This window comes from Macaca fascicularis, chromosome 2 (genome assembly GCF_037993035.2).
Source record: "Macaca fascicularis isolate 582-1 chromosome 2, T2T-MFA8v1.1".
In the NCBI taxonomy this organism is placed as follows: Eukaryota; Metazoa; Chordata; class Mammalia; order Primates; family Cercopithecidae; genus Macaca; species Macaca fascicularis.
Genome location: NC_088376.1, coordinates 119,883,353 through 119,902,625, shown reverse-complemented (window position 1 = coordinate 119,902,625; position 19,273 = coordinate 119,883,353). Strand labels below are relative to the sequence as shown.

Here is a 19,273-nt window from a genome sequence, read left to right as displayed (position 1 = left end):
ATGCAAACAAGGACTAGATATCACCATTCCCACTATCCCCTGTATCCTCAGGAAGTAAAAACAAAAGACAATGTCTCAGTAGATTACCACCTGATGTAGTCATGACTTTCCACATGAAGAGGAAAAAGATTCATCAGTGCAGTCTACAAAATAACTTTTGAGAGATGATCATTTTAGGGCTGGGCATGGTGGCTCACACCTGTAATCCCAGCACTTTGGGTGGTCGAGGCAGGTGGATTGCCTGAGCTCAGGAGTTGCAGACCAGCCTGGGCAACATGGTGAAACCCTGTCTCTACAAAAATACAAAACTTAGCCGGGCACACTGGTCCAGGCCTGTAGTCCCAGCTACTTGGGAGGCTGAGGTGGAAAGAGCACTTGAGCCCAGGAGGAGGAGGTTGCAGTGAGCTGAGATCATGCCACTACACTCCAGCCTGAGCGACAAAGACCCTATCTCAAAAAAAAAAAAAAAAAAAGAAAGAAAAGAAAAAGATATAATTTTAATATTAAAAAAGCTATAATTTCCCAAGTAGTGCCATGAATGAAGATATTTTTCTTTTTTTCTCTTGAGACGGGGTCTCGTTCTGTCACCAGGCTAGAGTGCTGTGGTGCAATCATAGCTCACTGCAGCCTTGAACTCCTGGGCTCAGGCAGTCCTCCCACCTCAACCTCGGGATTAGCTGAGACTACAGGCATGCACTACCATACCCGGCTAATTTTTAAATTTTTTGTAGAGGCAGGGTCTTCCTATGTTGCTTAGGATGGTCTTGAACTGTTGGCCTCAAGCTACACTGCTGCCTTGGCCTTCCAAATCATTGGGATTATAGGTGTGAGCCACTGTACCTAGCCAATTTTTTTTTCTCTTTTCTTTTTTCTTTTCTTTTCTTTTTTCTCCTTCCTTCCTTCCTCTCTCTATTTCTCTTTCTTTTTTTCTTTTTCTTTTCTATTTTTTCTTTTTTTTTTTCAGCATCTCTGTCACCCAGGCTGGAGTGCAGTGGTGTGATCTTGGCACACTGCAACTTCTGCCTCCCAGCTCAAGTGATCCTCCCACCTCAGCCTCTGGAGTAGCTGGGATTACAGGTGTGCACCACCATGCCTGGCTAATTTTTTTTTTTTTTTTTTTTTTTTTTTTTTTGTAGACACAGAGTTTCACTGCTGCCCCGGCTGTATTTTTCTTACAAAAAATTTTACAACATGAGCTATAAGCTTAAGTCCCTTTTGTTCACTATCTTTAATTCTTTAAACCCAGGTGCCTCCCTTCAGCCATAGGGGAACTGGTAAAAGCTTGCTATGGATTCTTCTAGACAGCGTTCAATGCTATTTACCCACAAATATGTCTCTATAGAAAATATATGATATTCTGTGGTAAACTTGTATTTTTTTTTAACATAAATGGTATTGTATTGTGCTTAGTCTGCAATTATTTTTAAACTGAGTCTAATACATTGGAGATCTTTCCATGCCACATCCATAGACCCATCTCCTTTTTCACTGCTGCTAAGTAGTATTACACAGTGAGTAAACTTTATTTAAGCACTCCGTATTGATGGATATATTACCATTGTTTCCAGCTACTTTTTATTTTTTACTGCCCCAGACAGGGCTGGTGCAAACAACCTTATAATCAATCGCCTTCTTGGGTATTTCCAGTGTCATTGTTTCTCAAAAAAGGATCCAGAAAGGTGTGGTAGTGCCGGGTCATCCATGCAGAGCTTTATACTTGAAGGACACCCTGTCAGATTGCCCTTGAGTGTCAGACAGCCTTTGAACATCCTAGTCAAATTTAAAAGTGGGTGCAAAGGGAAAGGTCTCCAGGGAACTTTCCGGGGTGGTGGAAATGTTTTGTATACCGACTGTGGAGGTGGTTATACGGGTGTTTATATTTGTCAGAACTCAACAAACAGTACTCTTAAAATGGGTTCATTTTGCCATTTGTAGATTATACTCCAGTGACATTCATTAAAAAAAAAAAAAAAAAAAAAAAAAAGCCTGGGCGACAGAGCGAGTACGAGACTCCGTCTCAAAAACAAAAAAAAGCGTGCAGTGGCCTGGGAAGAGGCAAGAGAGAACACCACCCCTTTCTAATGTGGGCTTTTACAACGCTCGCTTTTCCCCCAGGCTCCTTCCTGCCCCCGGGTGTCACTAGAGCCTGCTTTCTCCCCGTCGCCCGGTTTCGCCCCAGCCTCCTTTCTACCCGCAGCCTCTCTCACCGGAGAGTGCCAAAGAACCCGAAAGGACCTATCACGGGGTCCGCCAGCCCCGCAATCGCGGCCCACGCTCCGCGGGGGCGCTCGGAGTCGAAGGCCCGCTTGGAGAGAGAGGTCCCTCTCCACCCTCGGGACCGCCCCACGCCCCTCGCAGCTCCAGTAGGAGTCCGTGCGGCGGCACGTGGGCGTGGGGCGGTGCGAGCCGGCGGCCCGCCCATCTCCACCCATCAAGGCGTGGCTGGCACAGCCCCGCCCACTCGGCTCCGGAGCCCAGTCGAGTCCCGCCCGGCTGGAAGCCGGCTGTCGGTGTCCGTGTCGCCGCCGCCGCCCGGCATCGTGGAGCTGGGGCCCCCTTTCGCCTGGGAGTTTTGTAGTCGCCTAGGGTCAGCGGTGACATCCCAAAGGGCAGGCCCGGCAGCCGCCATGGTGGCCAAGGATTACCCCTTCTACCTCACGGTCAAGCGGGCGAACTGCAGCCTGGAGCTACCCCCGGCCAGCGGTCCGGCCAAGGACGCCGAGGTAGGGCCGCGCCCTGCACCTGGACCTCTAGGGGCCATCTGCCTGTCCGTCTCCCTCCATCTCCCACTCTCTCGGCGCCCGCCCGGTGTCACTGTCTCTGTTTCCATCTCTCACTTTCCGTGTGTGTCACTTTCTCTACATATCTCACACCGTCTTCTTTGTGTCTCCCCGTCGCCATCTCTCACCCTGTCTCCTTTTCTCTAGCTCTTTCTCTGTGGACCAAACACTAGCTGCCCCCTCTCTCCCTGTCCCTCTACCTGCCGGTCTGGAAGCAGCCGCCTCCTTGCTTTTGCAGGGCTCTCAGACTGTTCATCTTCTGTCTGGACCCGCAGAGAGACTTTCTCCTACTTGTGAGCAAGCCCCAGTGTCAGGGAAGGGCTACCCTTTAAGCGAGTTTCTTTTTGCCTGGGATGGGAGAGCAGAGGGAAGTTCCAGCCCTCTCACCTGTCAGACTTGGCCTTGCAGCCTTTTGGCAGCAAAGACAGGACACAGCACCTCTGCCTATCACCTGTGGCCAGTGAGGGTCAGTCAGCCGAGGGGCTGGGGCTAAATGAGTAAATTGGAGTGTCTCCCACATGGATCTTGAAAATGAATTAAAGTCCTCAGGGCAATGGAAAGCTGCCTTGGAACATTGGAAACATTTCTCTTTCTGGGAACTTTACTGTGCCTTGCGGGCGATGTGAAGGAGTGCTCCCAGGTAATGTTTAGTCTGCCTTTTCCTCTTGCGTGTTATTTTCTCTGGCACATGGCTCAGTGGTCTTAAAGGTTGGGTTCAGCTGGAGGAGAAAGCATCCCTCTCTTTGAGGGTCTTAGGGAATACAGTCGCTTTCACTAGATTACAGCTTTGCTGTGGTCAAGCTGCAGTGGAACCCACAGGACCCAGGTGGTCATTGCCACTCATGCGTGTATCTGGGAGCTTTCCACTCTCCCACACCTCACTCTGCAAACATCACCACGGCCACCAGGGAAAGGCTGAAAGCAGGTGTGCATCCGGCATTGTCACAGCATTCTTGAGGTTCCACCCACTCACCTTCCTTAGGTCTGCTCAGCTGTATGCACTTGGCTCACTGAATCATGTATATTCAGGAGCACACCATCAAAGATTCATTTCCTCTAGCAAGAGCTGCTCCAGGCTGACATGACTCCAAACAGTCTCTGGTTGTATTCAGCTTTCTATAAGCTGAGCACAAACTAACTTCTCCCTCACCTAAACCCAACCCCACAGCCCAGCTCAGTTTAATATTATCACAAAGAGTTTTTGTTGCCAGCAGCTGTGAAAATGTGATGGCCCTAGTGGCATCTGGAGTCTTATTTAAGGTTTGATATGGCAGCACCTGCATAGAATTCAGGTTGGTCAGGCCTGGAATGAATATAATATTTTTTCAGTGGGAACTTCCTAATTTCATGAGCATAGGAGCAGCACAATTGGTGCCCGCTCTAACTCCTTTTGTAAGGAAGAAAGGCATAGCCAATGTAATTAATAAATTGAAGTGGGCCAAAGAGTGAGGATAGCTGAGGACTCTAACCAGTCCCTTCCTACTATCACTTAGTCCTGTGTTTTTGAGTAGTTTAGCTAAAGGCTTAGGCAAAACTTGCCTGCTTAATTTTATTCTTATACATAGAATATTGATATGTCTATATATCATAAATATGATGAAACTTATCACATGTCAAATATTAATTTTCTTCATTGGTAGCTGGATCTAGACTATACAATATGACTTATTTTCCTTGTATGGGGATATCCTGGTGTGAGAAGTAAGGAAGGGGTTGGAATAGTTTTGGAGATAGTTGGTAAATATTTTTCAGCTATCACCATTGGGGTTTTTGTTTGTTTTTTAGTGTTTGATTTAAACACTAAATCAAGTATGCTTTATACACTTTGAGGCAGAGATATCTTTTGACTTCATTGATGAGCATATCATTTTCTGATAATGGAAACTGGCAAAGTTGGAAAAAGAGACCTAAGTGAGTTTAGGGGGTAGTGTTCTGGTTTCACTATCAGTGCAAAAGGCGGCTAACCCTTGTAGGCCTAGCTTCTCCATAAGCAGTTAACTAAAATATATTTTCCACCAGTAGGTGTCATCAGTATTCGTAAATGTTTAAAAAATAGCATTCACTTGTCAGCCTTTTGAAAAACATGATTATATAATTGTTTATAAACTAGGCATTGACTGTTAATTCCTCTGAAAGTATTTTTTTAAGAGTGATTGTTTTCTTTGTAGAAAGAATGTGGTTATAATAAAAAGAAAAATGGATCTATCCAGAGGCCTTTCTAGGAAAACAGGACTTGTTGACCTTCAAAGTCCCTTGCAACAGGGCACCTGCGCCCTTTAAACATTTAATGGCCGTGTGTAATGGCTGTTCCTTCCGAATTTGCCATGGGTAGGACAGTGCACACAGCATGGCACTGGCAAGTGCCTTCTAGCATTCACTCCTATCCTTGCAGCAAGTGAACTGGGGAAAGCCACTTAGGAAAAGGCTCCTGGAGAACAGGCAAGCGGCGTTGATGTACATTTGATACCACGCACTGAGTAAAAAAATATGCAAAAATAAGCATTCTCTTAAAAGTAAATAAAAATTCTACTCAAGATTTAAGTGATTTGTAATTTTTTATTTGTGGTAGTTTCCAGTGAAAGCAAAAAAAAATGATATTTTAAAAATGCATTTTTATTTTTTTAAATGATCTATTTTAAGCTTTTGAAAATATTCCACAGGGATTATAATATTGCTGTCTGTTAGTATAATACTGCCTTTTAATGCTATTTCTTATGACATGGGGATTTGAGTTGGGTGGCATATGTTTAATTTTAATATCCGTAATCCGTGAGATCCTGCTGGCTATAATCATTAATTGTGAAATATAAGGAACTTAGTTCACATGGCTGTAGACTTTGTGGATGAAAAATGTGGTATGATATGAGCATTAAGCTTATTTCTTCTAATCTTCGATGCAGCTTTGTTCAGTTTATCTGTTTTTGTATTTATTGGTCATCTACTTCCCATGCCAGGAGGGACTGGTCTATATAGGTGCCCTAAACTCCTGATCCAGTCACTAGAAGAAAATGTGTTACCTCTAATGAATTATCCTGAATGTAAGTTAAAAATCAGTATTTCCCTGTAGTGAGGTTTGCTTTTTAAAAAGAAGGCTTAAAAAAAAATGTGAAGAAAAGGAAGCAAGCTCAGGTAAGGTGGACACATTGGCTAAGGAAGCTAGAGCCTTGTGAGAAACTTTTAAGAGTTTTAGGTCCAGTTCATTTTTAATGAAAATACAAAGAGATGTTTCTGTTATTTTTGAGAATATATCTGACAGCTTGGTGGACAACTTACTTTCGGTTTTAAAATTTACCATCTTAGATATTGGTCAGATTAGGCCTGATTTAGTTAATGATATTTGTAGCCATTGCTTTTGACTCTCAGCAGTTTTTCAAAATTTGTAGCGCCATAGACCATAGGCCTATCTCATGAATAGCTGAATACTGCCCTGGGTCTCCAAAGTATAGGTTCTGATTTTGACTTAGCCAGTAGCCTTGCATGACCCTAAGAATAATGACATGCACCTAGAAATGACAGAGCTCTGTTCCTTTTCTAAGTCTACTATGTCTAGTGTCTCACTTGAGACCCCAAACATGTTGTAAGGTTAACATAAAGTTTGTACTGTTCTCTCCACTTTATGAATAAGGACACTGAGGGGAGGTGATTTACAGAAAGCTGCAAAGAAAATCAGAAGCTAAGCCAAGATCCAATGCCAAATTTCCTGATGGATTCAGTCCAGCATTTAATATCAGCGTCCCTTGTAGCATCTAAGGGTGTTTACCTCTGTGGGATAAAAGGTGGGGTGGTAATACAAAACTTAATAGACATGCAAAATACTTTAAAATATTATCTTCTAAGTATAACCTTGAGCACCTTACATAACTGAGAAGGTATCCTTTAAGGCTCACTTCTAAAGGGCAAGGTGAACCCTATGCTCCTGCCACGATTTATGCCTCTATCAGTCAACATGTGCATTTTAAAATTGTGTGCACCTCGGGCTGTACTCCTTGAATGTCAGCTGAAAAGCTAAAGGGTTACTGGTTTCTAGTAATCTGTACATTTCTTGGAATCTGTATCATATTGTATTGAACTGATAGTATACCTGAACAGCCACATGAAACTAGTCGTAAGGAGTTATTACAGTTAGAATCCTGTAATTTCTTCAGATGATTAAATAGACTCCAGGAATCATATGACCTCAGAGATCTTGCTGGGTGGAAAGCCACACGGAGCTACCCAGAAAAAGGCCATCACTTGCTGTAGGATCTGGTTATGGTCATTGAGCCATCATTCTGAGGCTGTTCAGTTGGAAAATTATTTTGGGAATCTTGGTCCTTAAAAATGCACATGAACTAGCAATAGAAGAGGAAAATGTGTTGACTTTACATGTGTACATTTAATGCTGTTCAAGGGCATTGACTAGAATAAGACTGCCTGAGTCTCAATGCTGTCTCCACCACCTGCTAGTGATGTGGCCTTGAACAAGCTACTGTGCCTCTCCAAACCTGTTTCCTCAACGGTAAAAATGGAAATGATGAGAGCTCTAACTCCTAGGACCATAGTGAGGGTCAAATGAGATGTTTCATATGCACTGCTAACCATAGTGCCTAGCATGTAGTAAGTGCTCAGAAAATGTCATTATAATTACGACCTTTACATCTCAAAACAGATTCTTAAAATGGTTTTAAGAAACATGATGATCACCAGTCTAATTGCCTGAATGCTGTTTTACACACAGCAATTCATTAGGGACTTTACTGTAAGTCCCTTAATCGTCACAGTAATCCTATGAGGTTGGTATTCATACCCCCTTTTGTAGAAGAAGAAACTGAGGCTCAGAACAGGTAGTGGCTTTCCCAGGATGGCTTTAATACTGGGTCAAGAAGATGAGACTAAAAACCCAGTTGACCCTGAAGTCTGTACTTTTCCAACCACATCACATTGCCTCTAAGTGACTAAATCATTGGTTGTCTCACCACATAACATGGGAAGGATGAACCCACCTGCCCCAAAAAATTGCCTGATGCTCGAAGGCCCATTTTTTCCTGTCTGGTTAGGAAACCTGTCTGGTTAGGAAACCCCACCGTTAGTCAATGCTTCTGGCAGCCCACTTCATAGAACGGCTGCAACTCACGGGAGTGGGGTTTGCAAGCCCCCATTTGGGAGGGTTTGAGCAATCTTCATTTTGTGTTTCTCAAGACCAAGGAGGTGGTCTTTGGCAGAATTCTGCATGCTTACCTCTGGAGGTGACACCGTTAGTTCTGTTAGTCATTTTGCTTATCTATATTAACCACAGGCCTTCTGTGTAAACCAATCACTGGAAGGCCCAACTACCATCTGGATATTTGCAAATTGTGTCATTTTCTCAAGACACCCTGTGATTGCCCATAAAAATCCTGGACAGATGCCACTGTTTTCATAACTACTGAAAGAAAATAAATTACTGATCACATCCTAATTGTGCAAAGCCCTGTGTAAATGTAATTGTTATTGATGATGTGTGTATCTGGAAGGGCTACTTTGTGATGTATGTGTGCAGTTGCCTTCCATAATTTGTCAGCCTTGATAGTGGGTAGAGGTCACACACAAAATGAGGAAATTGCCATGACCGCATTGCCATTTCTTCTTATATTGGCTCATGGACTGTCAGGAGTGAAGGCCAGAGGTTTCTATTGCCTTCCTTTTTTTTTTTTTTTTAAACAAGTTGACACCAGTAACTAGTTTAGAAGAGGCTGTGTCACGTCCAGTGTAGTGGCTCACAGCTGTAGTCCTAGCACTTGGAGGCTGAGGTGGACGGATCATGAGGTCAGGAGTTCAAGACCAGCCTGACCAATGGTGAAACCCCGTCTCTACTAAAAATTCAAAAATTAGCCAGGCGTGGTGGCACACACCTGTAATCCCAGCTACTCAGGAGGTTGAGGCAGGAGAATCACTTGAACCTGGGAGGTGGCGGTTGCAGTGAGCCGAGCACCACCCCAGTCTGAGAAACAGAGCAAGATTCCATCTTCAAAAAAAAAAAAAAAAAGAGAGAGAGACTGTGTCACAAGTTAATCAGGAAAGGTTTCCGAACATTCTACTGGCTGGGAAAGGAGTGATTCTTTTTAAGTCTGGAAACACTTGTGCCCGGACTTTCTGTTTGGATCATTGTGTCCTTTTGAGAGAAGGTAGCCCTGATTATTAGTAAATTTCAGTTAATTGGAGCTGAACCAGAAACCTTAATGGTAAGTTCACTAGACTTTTTTCTTCTTTCTGGCTCTTAAGATGAGGAGGAAAGGAGTAGCAAAACAGGCTTTTTTTTTCCTGAGGATTTATGAAACAAACAAATCCAGCCTCCAGGAAATGACCCAGGGTCATTGCATCAGAGGACTTCAGAGTGGGAAAGGCCTGTTGAGAACATGTAGCCCAATCTTATCTGCTGCCAGATCCATTCAATCTCTGCTTAAACACCTCCAGGGACAACATTTTAGATTGTATACAGTTGGCCCTCTATATCCACTTGTTCCATGTCCACGGATTCAACCAACCATTGATCAGAAGTATTTGGATCCCAGGACTTTGGGAGGCAGAGGCAGTAGGATTGCTTGAGTCCATGAGTTTGAGATCAGCCTGGGCAACACTGCGAGACCCCATCTCTTAAAAAAAAAAAAAAAATCAAAGAATTCACCAAGTGTGGTAGCACACACCTGTAGACCCAGTTACTTGGGAGGCTGAGGTGGGAGAATTGCTTGGGCCAGGGAGTTTGAGGCTGCAATGAGCTGAGATGGTGCCTCTGCAACCCTAGCCTGGGTGAAAGAGGGAGACCTTGTCTCAAAAAAAAAAAAAAAAAAAAGGAAAAGAAAATATTAGGGAATAAAACAATAAAAAATAACAATTTTAAATAATACAAATAAAAAACAATACAGGATAACAACAATTATCACTTACATTCTATTGGGTATTTTAAGTAATCTAGAAATGATTTAAAGTGTAAGAGGATATGGGTAGGATGCAGGCAAACAGTATGCCATTTTATATGATGGACCTGAGCATCCTTAGATTTTAGTATCTGAGAGGGTTCTAGAACCAATCACCCCTGGATACTGAAGGATGAGTGTACTCCATCTGTGTTCAGTATAGATGACAAGAAAATCCTTTCTTAATTGTAACATTGCTTCCTGGAGCTGTATGTTATTCAGTAATACTTTACTTTTTGTTTGTTTGGTGGTTTTTGTTTTTTTTTTTTTTTTTGAAACAGAGTCTCACTCTTGTTGCTCAGGCTGGAGTGCAGTGGTGCGATCTCAGCTCATTGCAACTTCCGCCTCCTGGGTTCAAGTTATTCTTCTGTCTCAGCCTCCTGAGTAGCTGGGATTACAGGCACACGCCACCACGCCCTGCTAATTTTTGTATTTTTAGTAGAGATAGGGTTTCACCATGTTGGCCAGGCTGGTCTCGAACTCCTGACCTCAGATAATCCACCCCCCTCGGCCTCCCAAAGTGATGGGATTACAGGCATGAGCCATCGTGCCTGATCCAGTAATACTTTCTTATGTGTTACGCCCTTAAGTATTTGAAAACTACTCTCTCTCCACACCTCTCCCACTCCACCCACGCATATGTGCATTCTCTCCTCTCCCTCTCTCCCCTCAGATGCTTTCCTTCTCCTGGCCCAGTGCTCCTGGTTCCCCTAACTTTTCCAAATGTGACATACTGTCCTATCTCTTTCCTGTCCTTGCTTATTTCTTATGGACATCTTTAGTGTGCCTGAAAATCTTGAGTATTGATAAGTGCAAAGACACTCTATGATGCTGTGTCAACAAACAGGATTTCTTTTAGGCTTAATATGCTTCTTTAGAGAAGAGAAGTACACTAATACATTGGAAAAGATTTTTGAAGTAAAGATGACAGACTAAAGATTAACATTGTTGTCATATAAATAATTTATACAGATATTTAAAAAGCACCCTAAGATATTCATTGACAAATAAGCCAAAGATACTAGAAGGCAGTTCACACACAAGGAATGGTAAAGATTATTTAAAATGTTCACTCTAGTAGGAATTATAGAAATGAAAAAGGCAATAATAAGGTGCTATTTTATACCTAATTGATGTTGCAACTATTTTTAAGACATAATAAAACCAAGCTGGGCGTGGTGACTCACACCTGTAATCCCAGCACTTTGGGAAGCCAAGGTGGGCGAATCACCTGAGGTCAGGAGTTCAAGACCAGCCTGGCCAATATGGTGAAACCCAGTCTCTACTAAAAATACAAAAATTATCTGGGCGTGGTGGCGGGAACCTGTAACCCCAGCTACTCGGGAGGCTGAGGCAGGAGAATTGCTTGAACTCGGGAGGCAGAGGTTGCAGTGAGCTGAGATTGTGCTACCGCACTGCAGTCTGGGCAACAGAGTGTGACTCTGTCTTAAAAAATAAAAAGAAAAGAAAAAAACCCAATGCTGTGAATGTTGCTGGAAAATAATACACTTATTGGTGGGGCACGGTGTCTCATGCCTGTAATCGTAGCACTTTGGGAGGCTGGCTGAGGCAGGCAGACTGCTTGAGCCCAGGAGTTCGGGACCAGCCTGCACAACATAGCAAGACCTTGTGTCTATTAAAAAGAAGAAAAAAGAAAAGAAGATAACACACTTTCTGTGCATATTAAAAGACAAAAATGGTTCAGATATTGGACGTAGTATTCTAGCTCTTGTGGGGAAAAGGCTGTGTTTCCAAAGTTGTTCATAATGACATTATTTGCAATAATAGTCATGCTTTGTATTTGTGCATTTTACAGTTTCAAGGCACTTCTATATTCTTTGGCTCTCCTGAGTGTATAATTGTCCTCATTTTAAAGATGAAGATACCAAGGGTCAGAGAGGTCCAATGATTTGCTCAAGACCACACAGCTGGGAATGGCCTAGCTGGAGCCTGAAGTCTGATGGTTTGGTTCCAGTCTAGCATCCTTTCCTATTTAACTGGACAGAAAAGCCAACAACCTCTCTGTCCTACAATAGAGCAATAGCTCCATGACCATGGCCTCTGGCACAGGGGTCAGTGACATCATTTGCAGCCATTACTCACTAGCAAACAGAAATACCCTAGTGTTCCTGGAAAAAATAAAGAGAAAAAAAGTTGAGCATGATTATATACTCATTGTAACCAGTTTAAACCTATATGTGTGCATATGGGATGTAGAGAAGTGGGGACAGGTATGTTGCAATGAGGACACCTTCCTTTTTCATTGTGCTCAATAAATCCAGAGCAATGCCACCCTTTGTTCAGATAGTAGTCAGGCTCACTGCAAGCTCCGCCTCCCGGGTTCACGCCATTCTCCTGCCTCAGCCTCCCGAGTAGCTGGGACTACAGGCGCCCGCCACCTCGCCCGGCTAGTTTTTTGTATTTTTTAGTAGAGACGGGGTTTCACCGGGTTAGCCAGGATGGTCTCGATCTCCTGACCTTGTGATCCACCCGTCTCGGCCTCCCAAAGTGCTGGGATTACAGGCTTGAGCCACCGTGCCTGGCCTTCTTTTCTTTTTTTTTATTTTTTTTGAGACAAAGTCTTACTCTTTTGCCCAGTCTGGAGTGCAGCAGCAAGATCTCGGCTCACTGCAACCTCTGCCTCCTGGGTCCAAGTGATTCTCCTGCCTCAGCCTCCCAAGTAGCTGGAATTACAGGCATGAGCCACCACACCCAGCCAGCAGTCACTTATTTTCACATGCATTTTCTCCTTTGAGCCTTGCAGTAGCTGAGGGAGCTGGGCAAGGCAAGGACTGTCCTTTTTTATTTTTTAATTTTGCTATTTTGTTTGTTTTTAGGTTTTCATTTTTTAGTTTTTCATTTTTTCTTTGTTTTTCTTTTTTTCTGGAGCTGTCCTTTTTGTTGGTCAACTGAGGAAAAAGATTCAGAGAAATTAGGAGGCAGGGCCCAATGTTGGTCCCTCCAAATTAGGAGGCAGGGCCCAATGTTGGTCCCTCCAAATTAGGAGGCAGGGCCCAATGTTGGTCCCTCCTTGCCCAGTCTTGACCTCTTGGTATGTCACAATGTTGGCTTAAGCCAGTCATGGTTCTGGGTAGGTGATAAGCAGCACTGTCTCTCTGGGGGATGTTCTAAGTGAACCCCATTAAAGTTAGCCAAAACACTGTACAGAGTAATCTCCAAGTGCAAGGTCCTACTTTAAATTTGATGTGAGATCACTGTTAAAAAGCCCACAAGGAATGGATAGATACAAACTTCAATACACATAGGTGATGTATTTTGTTTGTTGGTTTGTTTTAGAAATAGGGGCTTGTTCTGTCGCCTAGGCTGGAGTGCAGTGGCACAATCATGGCTCTCTGCAGCCTTGACCTCTCAGGCTCAAGCGATCCTCCCACCCACCTCAGCCTCCAGAGTAGCTACTGCTGTAGTCCTAGGACTACAGCTAGGACTACAGGCGTGTGCCACCATACCTGGCTAATTTTCTTTCAGTTGTTTTATTTTTGTAGAGTCAGGGTCTCATTGTGTTGCCCAGACTGGTCTCAAACTCCTGGGCTCAAGGAATCCTCCCGCCTCGAGCTCTCAAGGTGCTGGGATTACAGGCATGAGCCACTACTTCTGGCCACAACATATCTTAAAATGATGTCTTTCTGAACTCTGCACACCTAATGCTTGCAGCACAGGTGATAAATAGTAAGAAGAAATACAGCATTTCCCGAGGGCACTCTTTCTGTAAATACCGTTAGCATTAGAAGTTGGCAAACTGATTGAATTAAATAAAGCTGAGAGCCTGTGTCTGAACCCTGAAATAAAATGTAAAAAGGAAAAAAGAAAGGTAAATGTTTTGGACTTGCCATGGGCTGTCAGATTTGGAAATGTGGAGTCTTCCTAGAGGAAGACGCTACAGAAGGAAAAGGAACAAGCTAGTGGCGGAAAGAGATGGAGTCCGGCCAGATGGCCGAGGGGGGCAAAATAGTGAGTCTTCCCTGTGGGTGCTTTCTGAACCCAAGGCCAGGGCAAGCTCCCATTTCAAGTGTGCTATCTTATGTTGGCATACTAACATTTCATAATCGCGAATGATGCAGGCATGTCAAGAACAACCCCAGGCAAATACAGAGAAGATAACTAAAGGTCACTGGGGAAGACTATTTTTAATTTTTGACTTCACATGGGTTCGGGGGCCAGGGGGGCGTGGTGAAAGTGGCTTATCAATATCGTGTTAGGTTTTGGCAGTCTTAGTTCATTTTCTCATCCCTGGTCAGCCATCCTGGTGATTGCGTTGGGGATGTCTGGGTGTGATCTTGCAGAAGGAGTCAGAAACCACCGTCGAGAAGGAAATAAAGAAGAGGGAGAACTGATGGTTTCTTGTGTGTAAGCCACAGACGCATGATGAACTGTCACCTCCACCTCCTTCCTCCTCAGATGTTTGATGGTGACTTATCTGAGAGCTTTGAAGGAGAGACCATCAGAAAAGACACGTTGCATTCATTCGTCTCTGAATACTTTATGCCCAGGTTCCAAGGGCCTAGAAGAGTGAGCTTGATTCTGACACCAACGTCAAGGAACAGGAGCTTGCTTCGGAAGTCTCTTAAATGCAGCATTTATTTCTAAGCTGGTTCGTACAAGAGCTTCCCAAGTAGCAGGGGACAGGGCAAAGGTAGGCTTAGGGTCTTGGCATTTCAGAGCCTGTTTCTGGAATGAGAGGACTGGATTAGATCGTTATTTTCCAGAAGGTGGGTTTCATACCACTTGGGCAGCTCAAATCTTACAAAGACAAATCACAAAATAATTTAATCACTTTCCCTTTTAAATTCTCTGATTATGTCAAGTTTCCACTTGGAATTAGTGTGTCTTTAACACCTCCCCATCACTTGATAATTTCCCTGTGTAACTAAGTGTAGGCCTCAGGGTTCATTTTTTGAAGTTAGCATCTGTTTATGACAGGTGATAGTGATTTTCCATTTAAGGCAGTGATAGAGTTTATTTTTACAATAAGTTTTTAAGTAAAAAATGACTAATTAAGGAAATAGTACATAATGGCTCAGGTGACATGTACATATGGCAAAAAATTATCATGGCAATACAGAGAGTTTGGAAACAGCGAACAAGGCATGTTCTGAGGGGTTTTCTAGGATTAGAAGTCTACAATAAGTTCCCAAGTTTGACACAGTCACTTGCAAACTAAACTTGAAATTTGGACATTTAGCATAGGACCCAAATTTCAGATATTAAGACTAAGTAGATAAAAATTGGCTTTAATGTGTTATAGGAAGTGAATCTGTGCTACATGGTAGCCAACTTAAAAAATAAAACTAGATTTCTGTCCTCAGAACATACATCTTTTTCTTTTCGAAGCTTCAAAGAACATTCCAAAGTTCCAGCTAAAATGATTCAACCCATCCTGTTCCTTTTCCCCTTCACTCTGGCGGGAAGGATTGGATGAGATTACACTTTAATTGGGGTCAGCCCTAGAATGTAATGGTTAAGAACTTGGATTTGGAAGTCAGCCTGAACTGAGTTTGAATCCCCACTTGGCCACCTGTGAGCCGAGAGATCTTGGACTTGTGTCTCATCCTCTAAGCCTTAGTTTCCTCATCTGAAAAATGGGAATTTGAAATGAGCATATAAAGGGCTTCCACCAAAGCAAGTACTTAATAGGTCATTAGCAGCAGCAGCAGCAGCATCTATCTTAAACATAGATCAGTTGCGTAGAAGCTACAGGTGGTTATACCTACCAAGGCATCTGCTAGGAGGTAGCTCCTTCCTTTGTAGGAAATAAAGTGATCAGAGTTAGCATTGGGCATTATTATTTTTTAAAAAAACAAAAGATGTTCCAAGCATACTGCCAAGCTTCACATTCATTTCTGCCAGGTAGAGCAACAAAATAATCTAGTGCGGCCTTCTGATTGTTCCCAGATTGACTTTCAAACAGGGGTTGGTGTGTGAGCTCTGGGTAGAGAGGCACCCTGGCCAGGGGAGTAGGAAGCAAGTTGTCCCGAGGCCAGCTCCCACCTGACATGCATCATCTGAGAATCCTAGCCAAATGCCAACCATGGACACAGACCCAAGGCAAGCAGATGAGGGTGAATTAGGTTGCTTTGAGCTCTTCATGCCCTATTCATTTACAGGGTGCTTTAATTATAAATAGATCCTTTGTTGGAAATGTAGGGAGACTCCATAGTGTGATGGATATGAGCTGGTAAAGAGCTAGACAACTAAAAAATGACCCCTAATGCTCTTTAATTGTCCGTAAATATTTATTTGAGACCTGGCTCTGTGTATCATTTTCCCCCTGGTTTAGAAAAGGCATGCTTTCTGTCCTCAAGGAACTTCTACTTCAGTTTGACCAAGTCATTAACAACGCAATCATACGGGTAGTGACTGTCAACCAGGGGGAGGGGGAGAAGCAGGCTATTTCATTGGGTAGCTTGGCAGACTATGGAGGGGGAATACTGAGAAGTGGTCATCCAATGAGCCCCCTGATGCTGGATGCCTGCCATCCCCCAGTCCTCGAGTGTGCCCTTATCAGAGGGCAGCATCTTCTGGGGACACGCAAGCAGGACACCTTTGAACCTGGGCTCACTAAGATTCTCAGGGAGGTGTCAGGAGGAGCTGCTGATTCCAGAGCGATAGGGCTTGAATGCCGAAAGAACATTCTCTCCTCCGCCACTCCTTCGTCAGTGTCTACTTCCCTTTTGCCTCTACAGCCTATTCACTTCGGGGTTCCCCCCTGGTTTAGGAAACTAACAATGCTGTGGTTAATTAAGAACCCAGGCCTTGCTGCGTTAGTAGCTTTGGGCTCAATTTGGGCTGTGTGACTTCAGGCAAGGCCCTTAACCCCTCTGAGTCTCAGTTGCCTGCACTGTGAAATCGGTATATTAATAGCACTAACTTAAGTCAAGGAAATAATGCACAGAAAGCACTTTGGCACAGCCTAGCACAAAGTCGTCCTGTATATTGTGATTATATTATTATTTATTATCAGAGGAAGTTGTATATCCTGGGAAGCCAGTGTAGGGTGGCGGGGGAGGTTTTCAAGGCAGGTAGATTTGAATTCAGATTTCACCACTGCCAGTTAACTACTGGATATGACTTGGAGGAAGTCATCTCACTTCTCTGAACACCTGCTTCCTCTTCTATGAAACAGGATAACAGGGTTGCTGTATGGCAAAGATGAGAGCGTGTGTGACTCCATGGCTCTTGGTGCCTCCTCCTTCCCTTTCCTAAGCTTCCCTCATTGTTTACATAGTGCTTCAGAGTCACAAGAGTCACACCTGCATCAGGTGTAGGGTGACTGCTGTTTCTAGAAAATTGCTAGAGTCTATGAGTAGGCAAGTGCCTTGGCAGGGTATGATTTATTTAATCGCAATTGATTGAAGCTTTGCAGGGCAAGTGGCCCACTGCACAGTCCTGCTTTGCAAACTCAGGGGCACCCCTCACTTGACTCTCAAATGTTGGGGCAGAGGGAAGGAGGGCCTGGCATGTAGAAGAAGAACCTTCCACTCCATCCTTGTGCCCTTCCCAACCTGGCAGTGCTTGGGAAACGTTTACCAAGGAAATTTTTTTCCAGTTTAGACTTCCAGCAGTCTTCAAAGGAATCTTCTCCTCTGTAGATGTCCCATATTAGAAAACACTTGAGAACCTTGCTGCTCTCTGCTGCAGGCATCCTTTACCTTAGGAATAAATGCCAGTTTTATTTTACCACCAAAATAATGTCCTTGACTCTACAATGGCTAGCCAACTTTTTTTTTTTTTTTTTTTTAACAAAACCCAACAACCAAATCACAGGTTTGTATTTATTCTTTCATTTTAAGTCAGTTGCCACTGTCTACCCATTTTCACCATTATCTCTTTGGAATTGAAACTAGCTGAGAGTGATTCTGGGAGCAAAGCTGAGTCTCTGAGCTCCTTGCCTTCTTTGTTGTGTGCTACATCGTTTTTTTTTTTTTTAAATATTCACAGGCTTCTGCATTTTAATAAACTGTAGATAATGATACATCTGGTTGCATATTAATTGCTGACAGTTTAAAATAACATGTAATCACTATGTTTCAAGGTTGCAAATGTACAGCACTGAGAGTCAGTGTTTGTTATGAACCTTTGGAAAAATCCATTGTTACTGGGTATTTTTTAATTCTTGCCATTAAAAATGCACTACAGAATGGAAAGTGTCTCAACAAATGAAATCAGTTTTGTGTTCTGCACACATGCACATGCACATACACCCCTCCCAAAGAATAACATTTTGAAGCTATTCATCTGCTCATTTGGGGTGTGTGGGGGCAACAGAAATGCCAAATGAATCCATTATAGATTACTTACCTCACAATTTCCTGAACAGCATGCTTTGTATCTTATTTTTCTGCATACCATTGCTCAGTGGGTGGTAAGATGTCAGCTGAAAGCCAAAAACAGGAAAGTTTAAGATTTTTAAAAATTTATTTCCTATTTAATCAATCCCATGTGGTTGTTTGGCTAGTAGCTTTTTCCATTCTGAATAATCAGATTTGAATGTATTCTGTTCTCGGCTGGGAGCAGAGTGTTCTAAAACACCCGGGTGCTGTGTCCCCTGGTTCTAAGTGTGGGCATGTGCTCCTGAAGACACACATGGACCAAACATTTGAAAGGATAATTTGTGCTAGAAGGGACAGCTGGGAGTTACCAGGGAGTACCTCAGACGTATTTTGTGTTTCTCTCTGGAGGTCACATCTCTGCAAGGCCTGTCTGCTCAAAATCGTTGTTCTTGTCAAAAACAGAAACCAACTACACATCAAGAGAAGGGGATCCATTTTCTTCTGCAGACCCAGTGCCCTTGGTCAGATGTCCCTGTAGTTTTTACCCAGCAACCAATTGGGATCCCTGGTCCCTGTCTAGTTTTCAGTCAGATGACAGACCTGACTGTCAGCTTTGCTTGCCTGAGATGTGTTTGATCATCCCAGATTCAGCTGGAACAATCTGTCCTTCCTTTGAGACACTGAGATTAAGATCTGCGCATCCTTTTTCATCTCTGTACTTCTTTTTCCTCTTCTGGGAAGCTAAGATAATGCTGAGCTTCAAAGAATGACAGATGGATGAGAAAGACAGAGGACTTTTCTGTGGTTCTGTGTGGTCCTTTCTTGGTTACACATTATTTTTGTGAAGTTTCACCTTGCACATCCAACATGGGTTGAATGCCCAGAGTTCCTCTCATTGCCTAATCCCAGACAGTACTGGGATCTGGCAAGACTGGAGACCAGCTCTTCTAGCCCATAATTCAGCAGTGTTGGTGGCAGTGGGCAGGTGGGAGGATAATGCAAACCTCCCAGATTAGGGAGGTTAGGACTTGGGTCCTTATCTTGAGATTTTACTGCTTTCCTCTCTTCCAATATAGCCTTGAATCCTGCCAAAGCACCACTGTTTTGCTGTATCCAGCTGGAGCTTGACTAAACAGGTGATAAAACCACGGGAAGAAAAGGAAGGCAGGAATGTGGAATCAAAATACATGATCTTGTAGCAGCCTCAGTGGCCAGAGCAGTTATTGGTACGATTCTGGCAGGTGACATGGAACTCCAGCTTTGTCCCTGGAAG

The 19,273-nt window shown here is 43.5% G+C and overlaps 1 protein-coding gene and 1 long non-coding RNA gene across 20 annotated transcripts in view; one reads left to right on the top strand and one right to left on the bottom strand.

Moving 5' to 3' along the window:
* ARHGEF3 (Rho guanine nucleotide exchange factor 3) overlaps positions 1-19,273 on the top strand; it is a 347,163-nt gene that overhangs the window by 262,425 nt on the left and 65,465 nt on the right. For 3 of the 17 annotated variants that reach the window (XM_005547441.4, XM_045386020.2, XM_045386031.3), the window contains exon 1: positions 2,477-2,723. The exons of the other annotated variants lie outside the window; for them this stretch is intronic. In XM_005547441.4, the coding sequence (XP_005547498.1) occupies positions 2,628-2,723 (96 nt within the window). In that variant the 5' untranslated portion in view covers positions 2,477-2,627. Of the gene's footprint in view, positions 1-2,476; positions 2,724-19,273 lie in introns of those variants that run through there. 17 annotated transcript variants of the gene reach the window in all.
* LOC123571817 (uncharacterized) overlaps positions 13,839-19,273 on the bottom strand; it is a 29,358-nt gene continuing 23,923 nt past the window's right edge. Inside the window, exons 4-7 of one of the 3 annotated variants that reach the window (XR_010585150.2) lie at positions 18,029-18,104; positions 17,258-17,379; positions 15,442-15,470; positions 13,839-14,398 (exon numbers count right to left, since the gene is read on the bottom strand). This is a non-coding gene — a long non-coding RNA (uncharacterized lncRNA). The remainder of the gene's footprint in view (positions 14,399-15,441; positions 15,471-17,257; positions 17,380-18,028; positions 18,105-19,273) is intronic. The other 2 variants (XR_006696062.3, XR_012431285.1) reach the window with 2 other exon arrangements.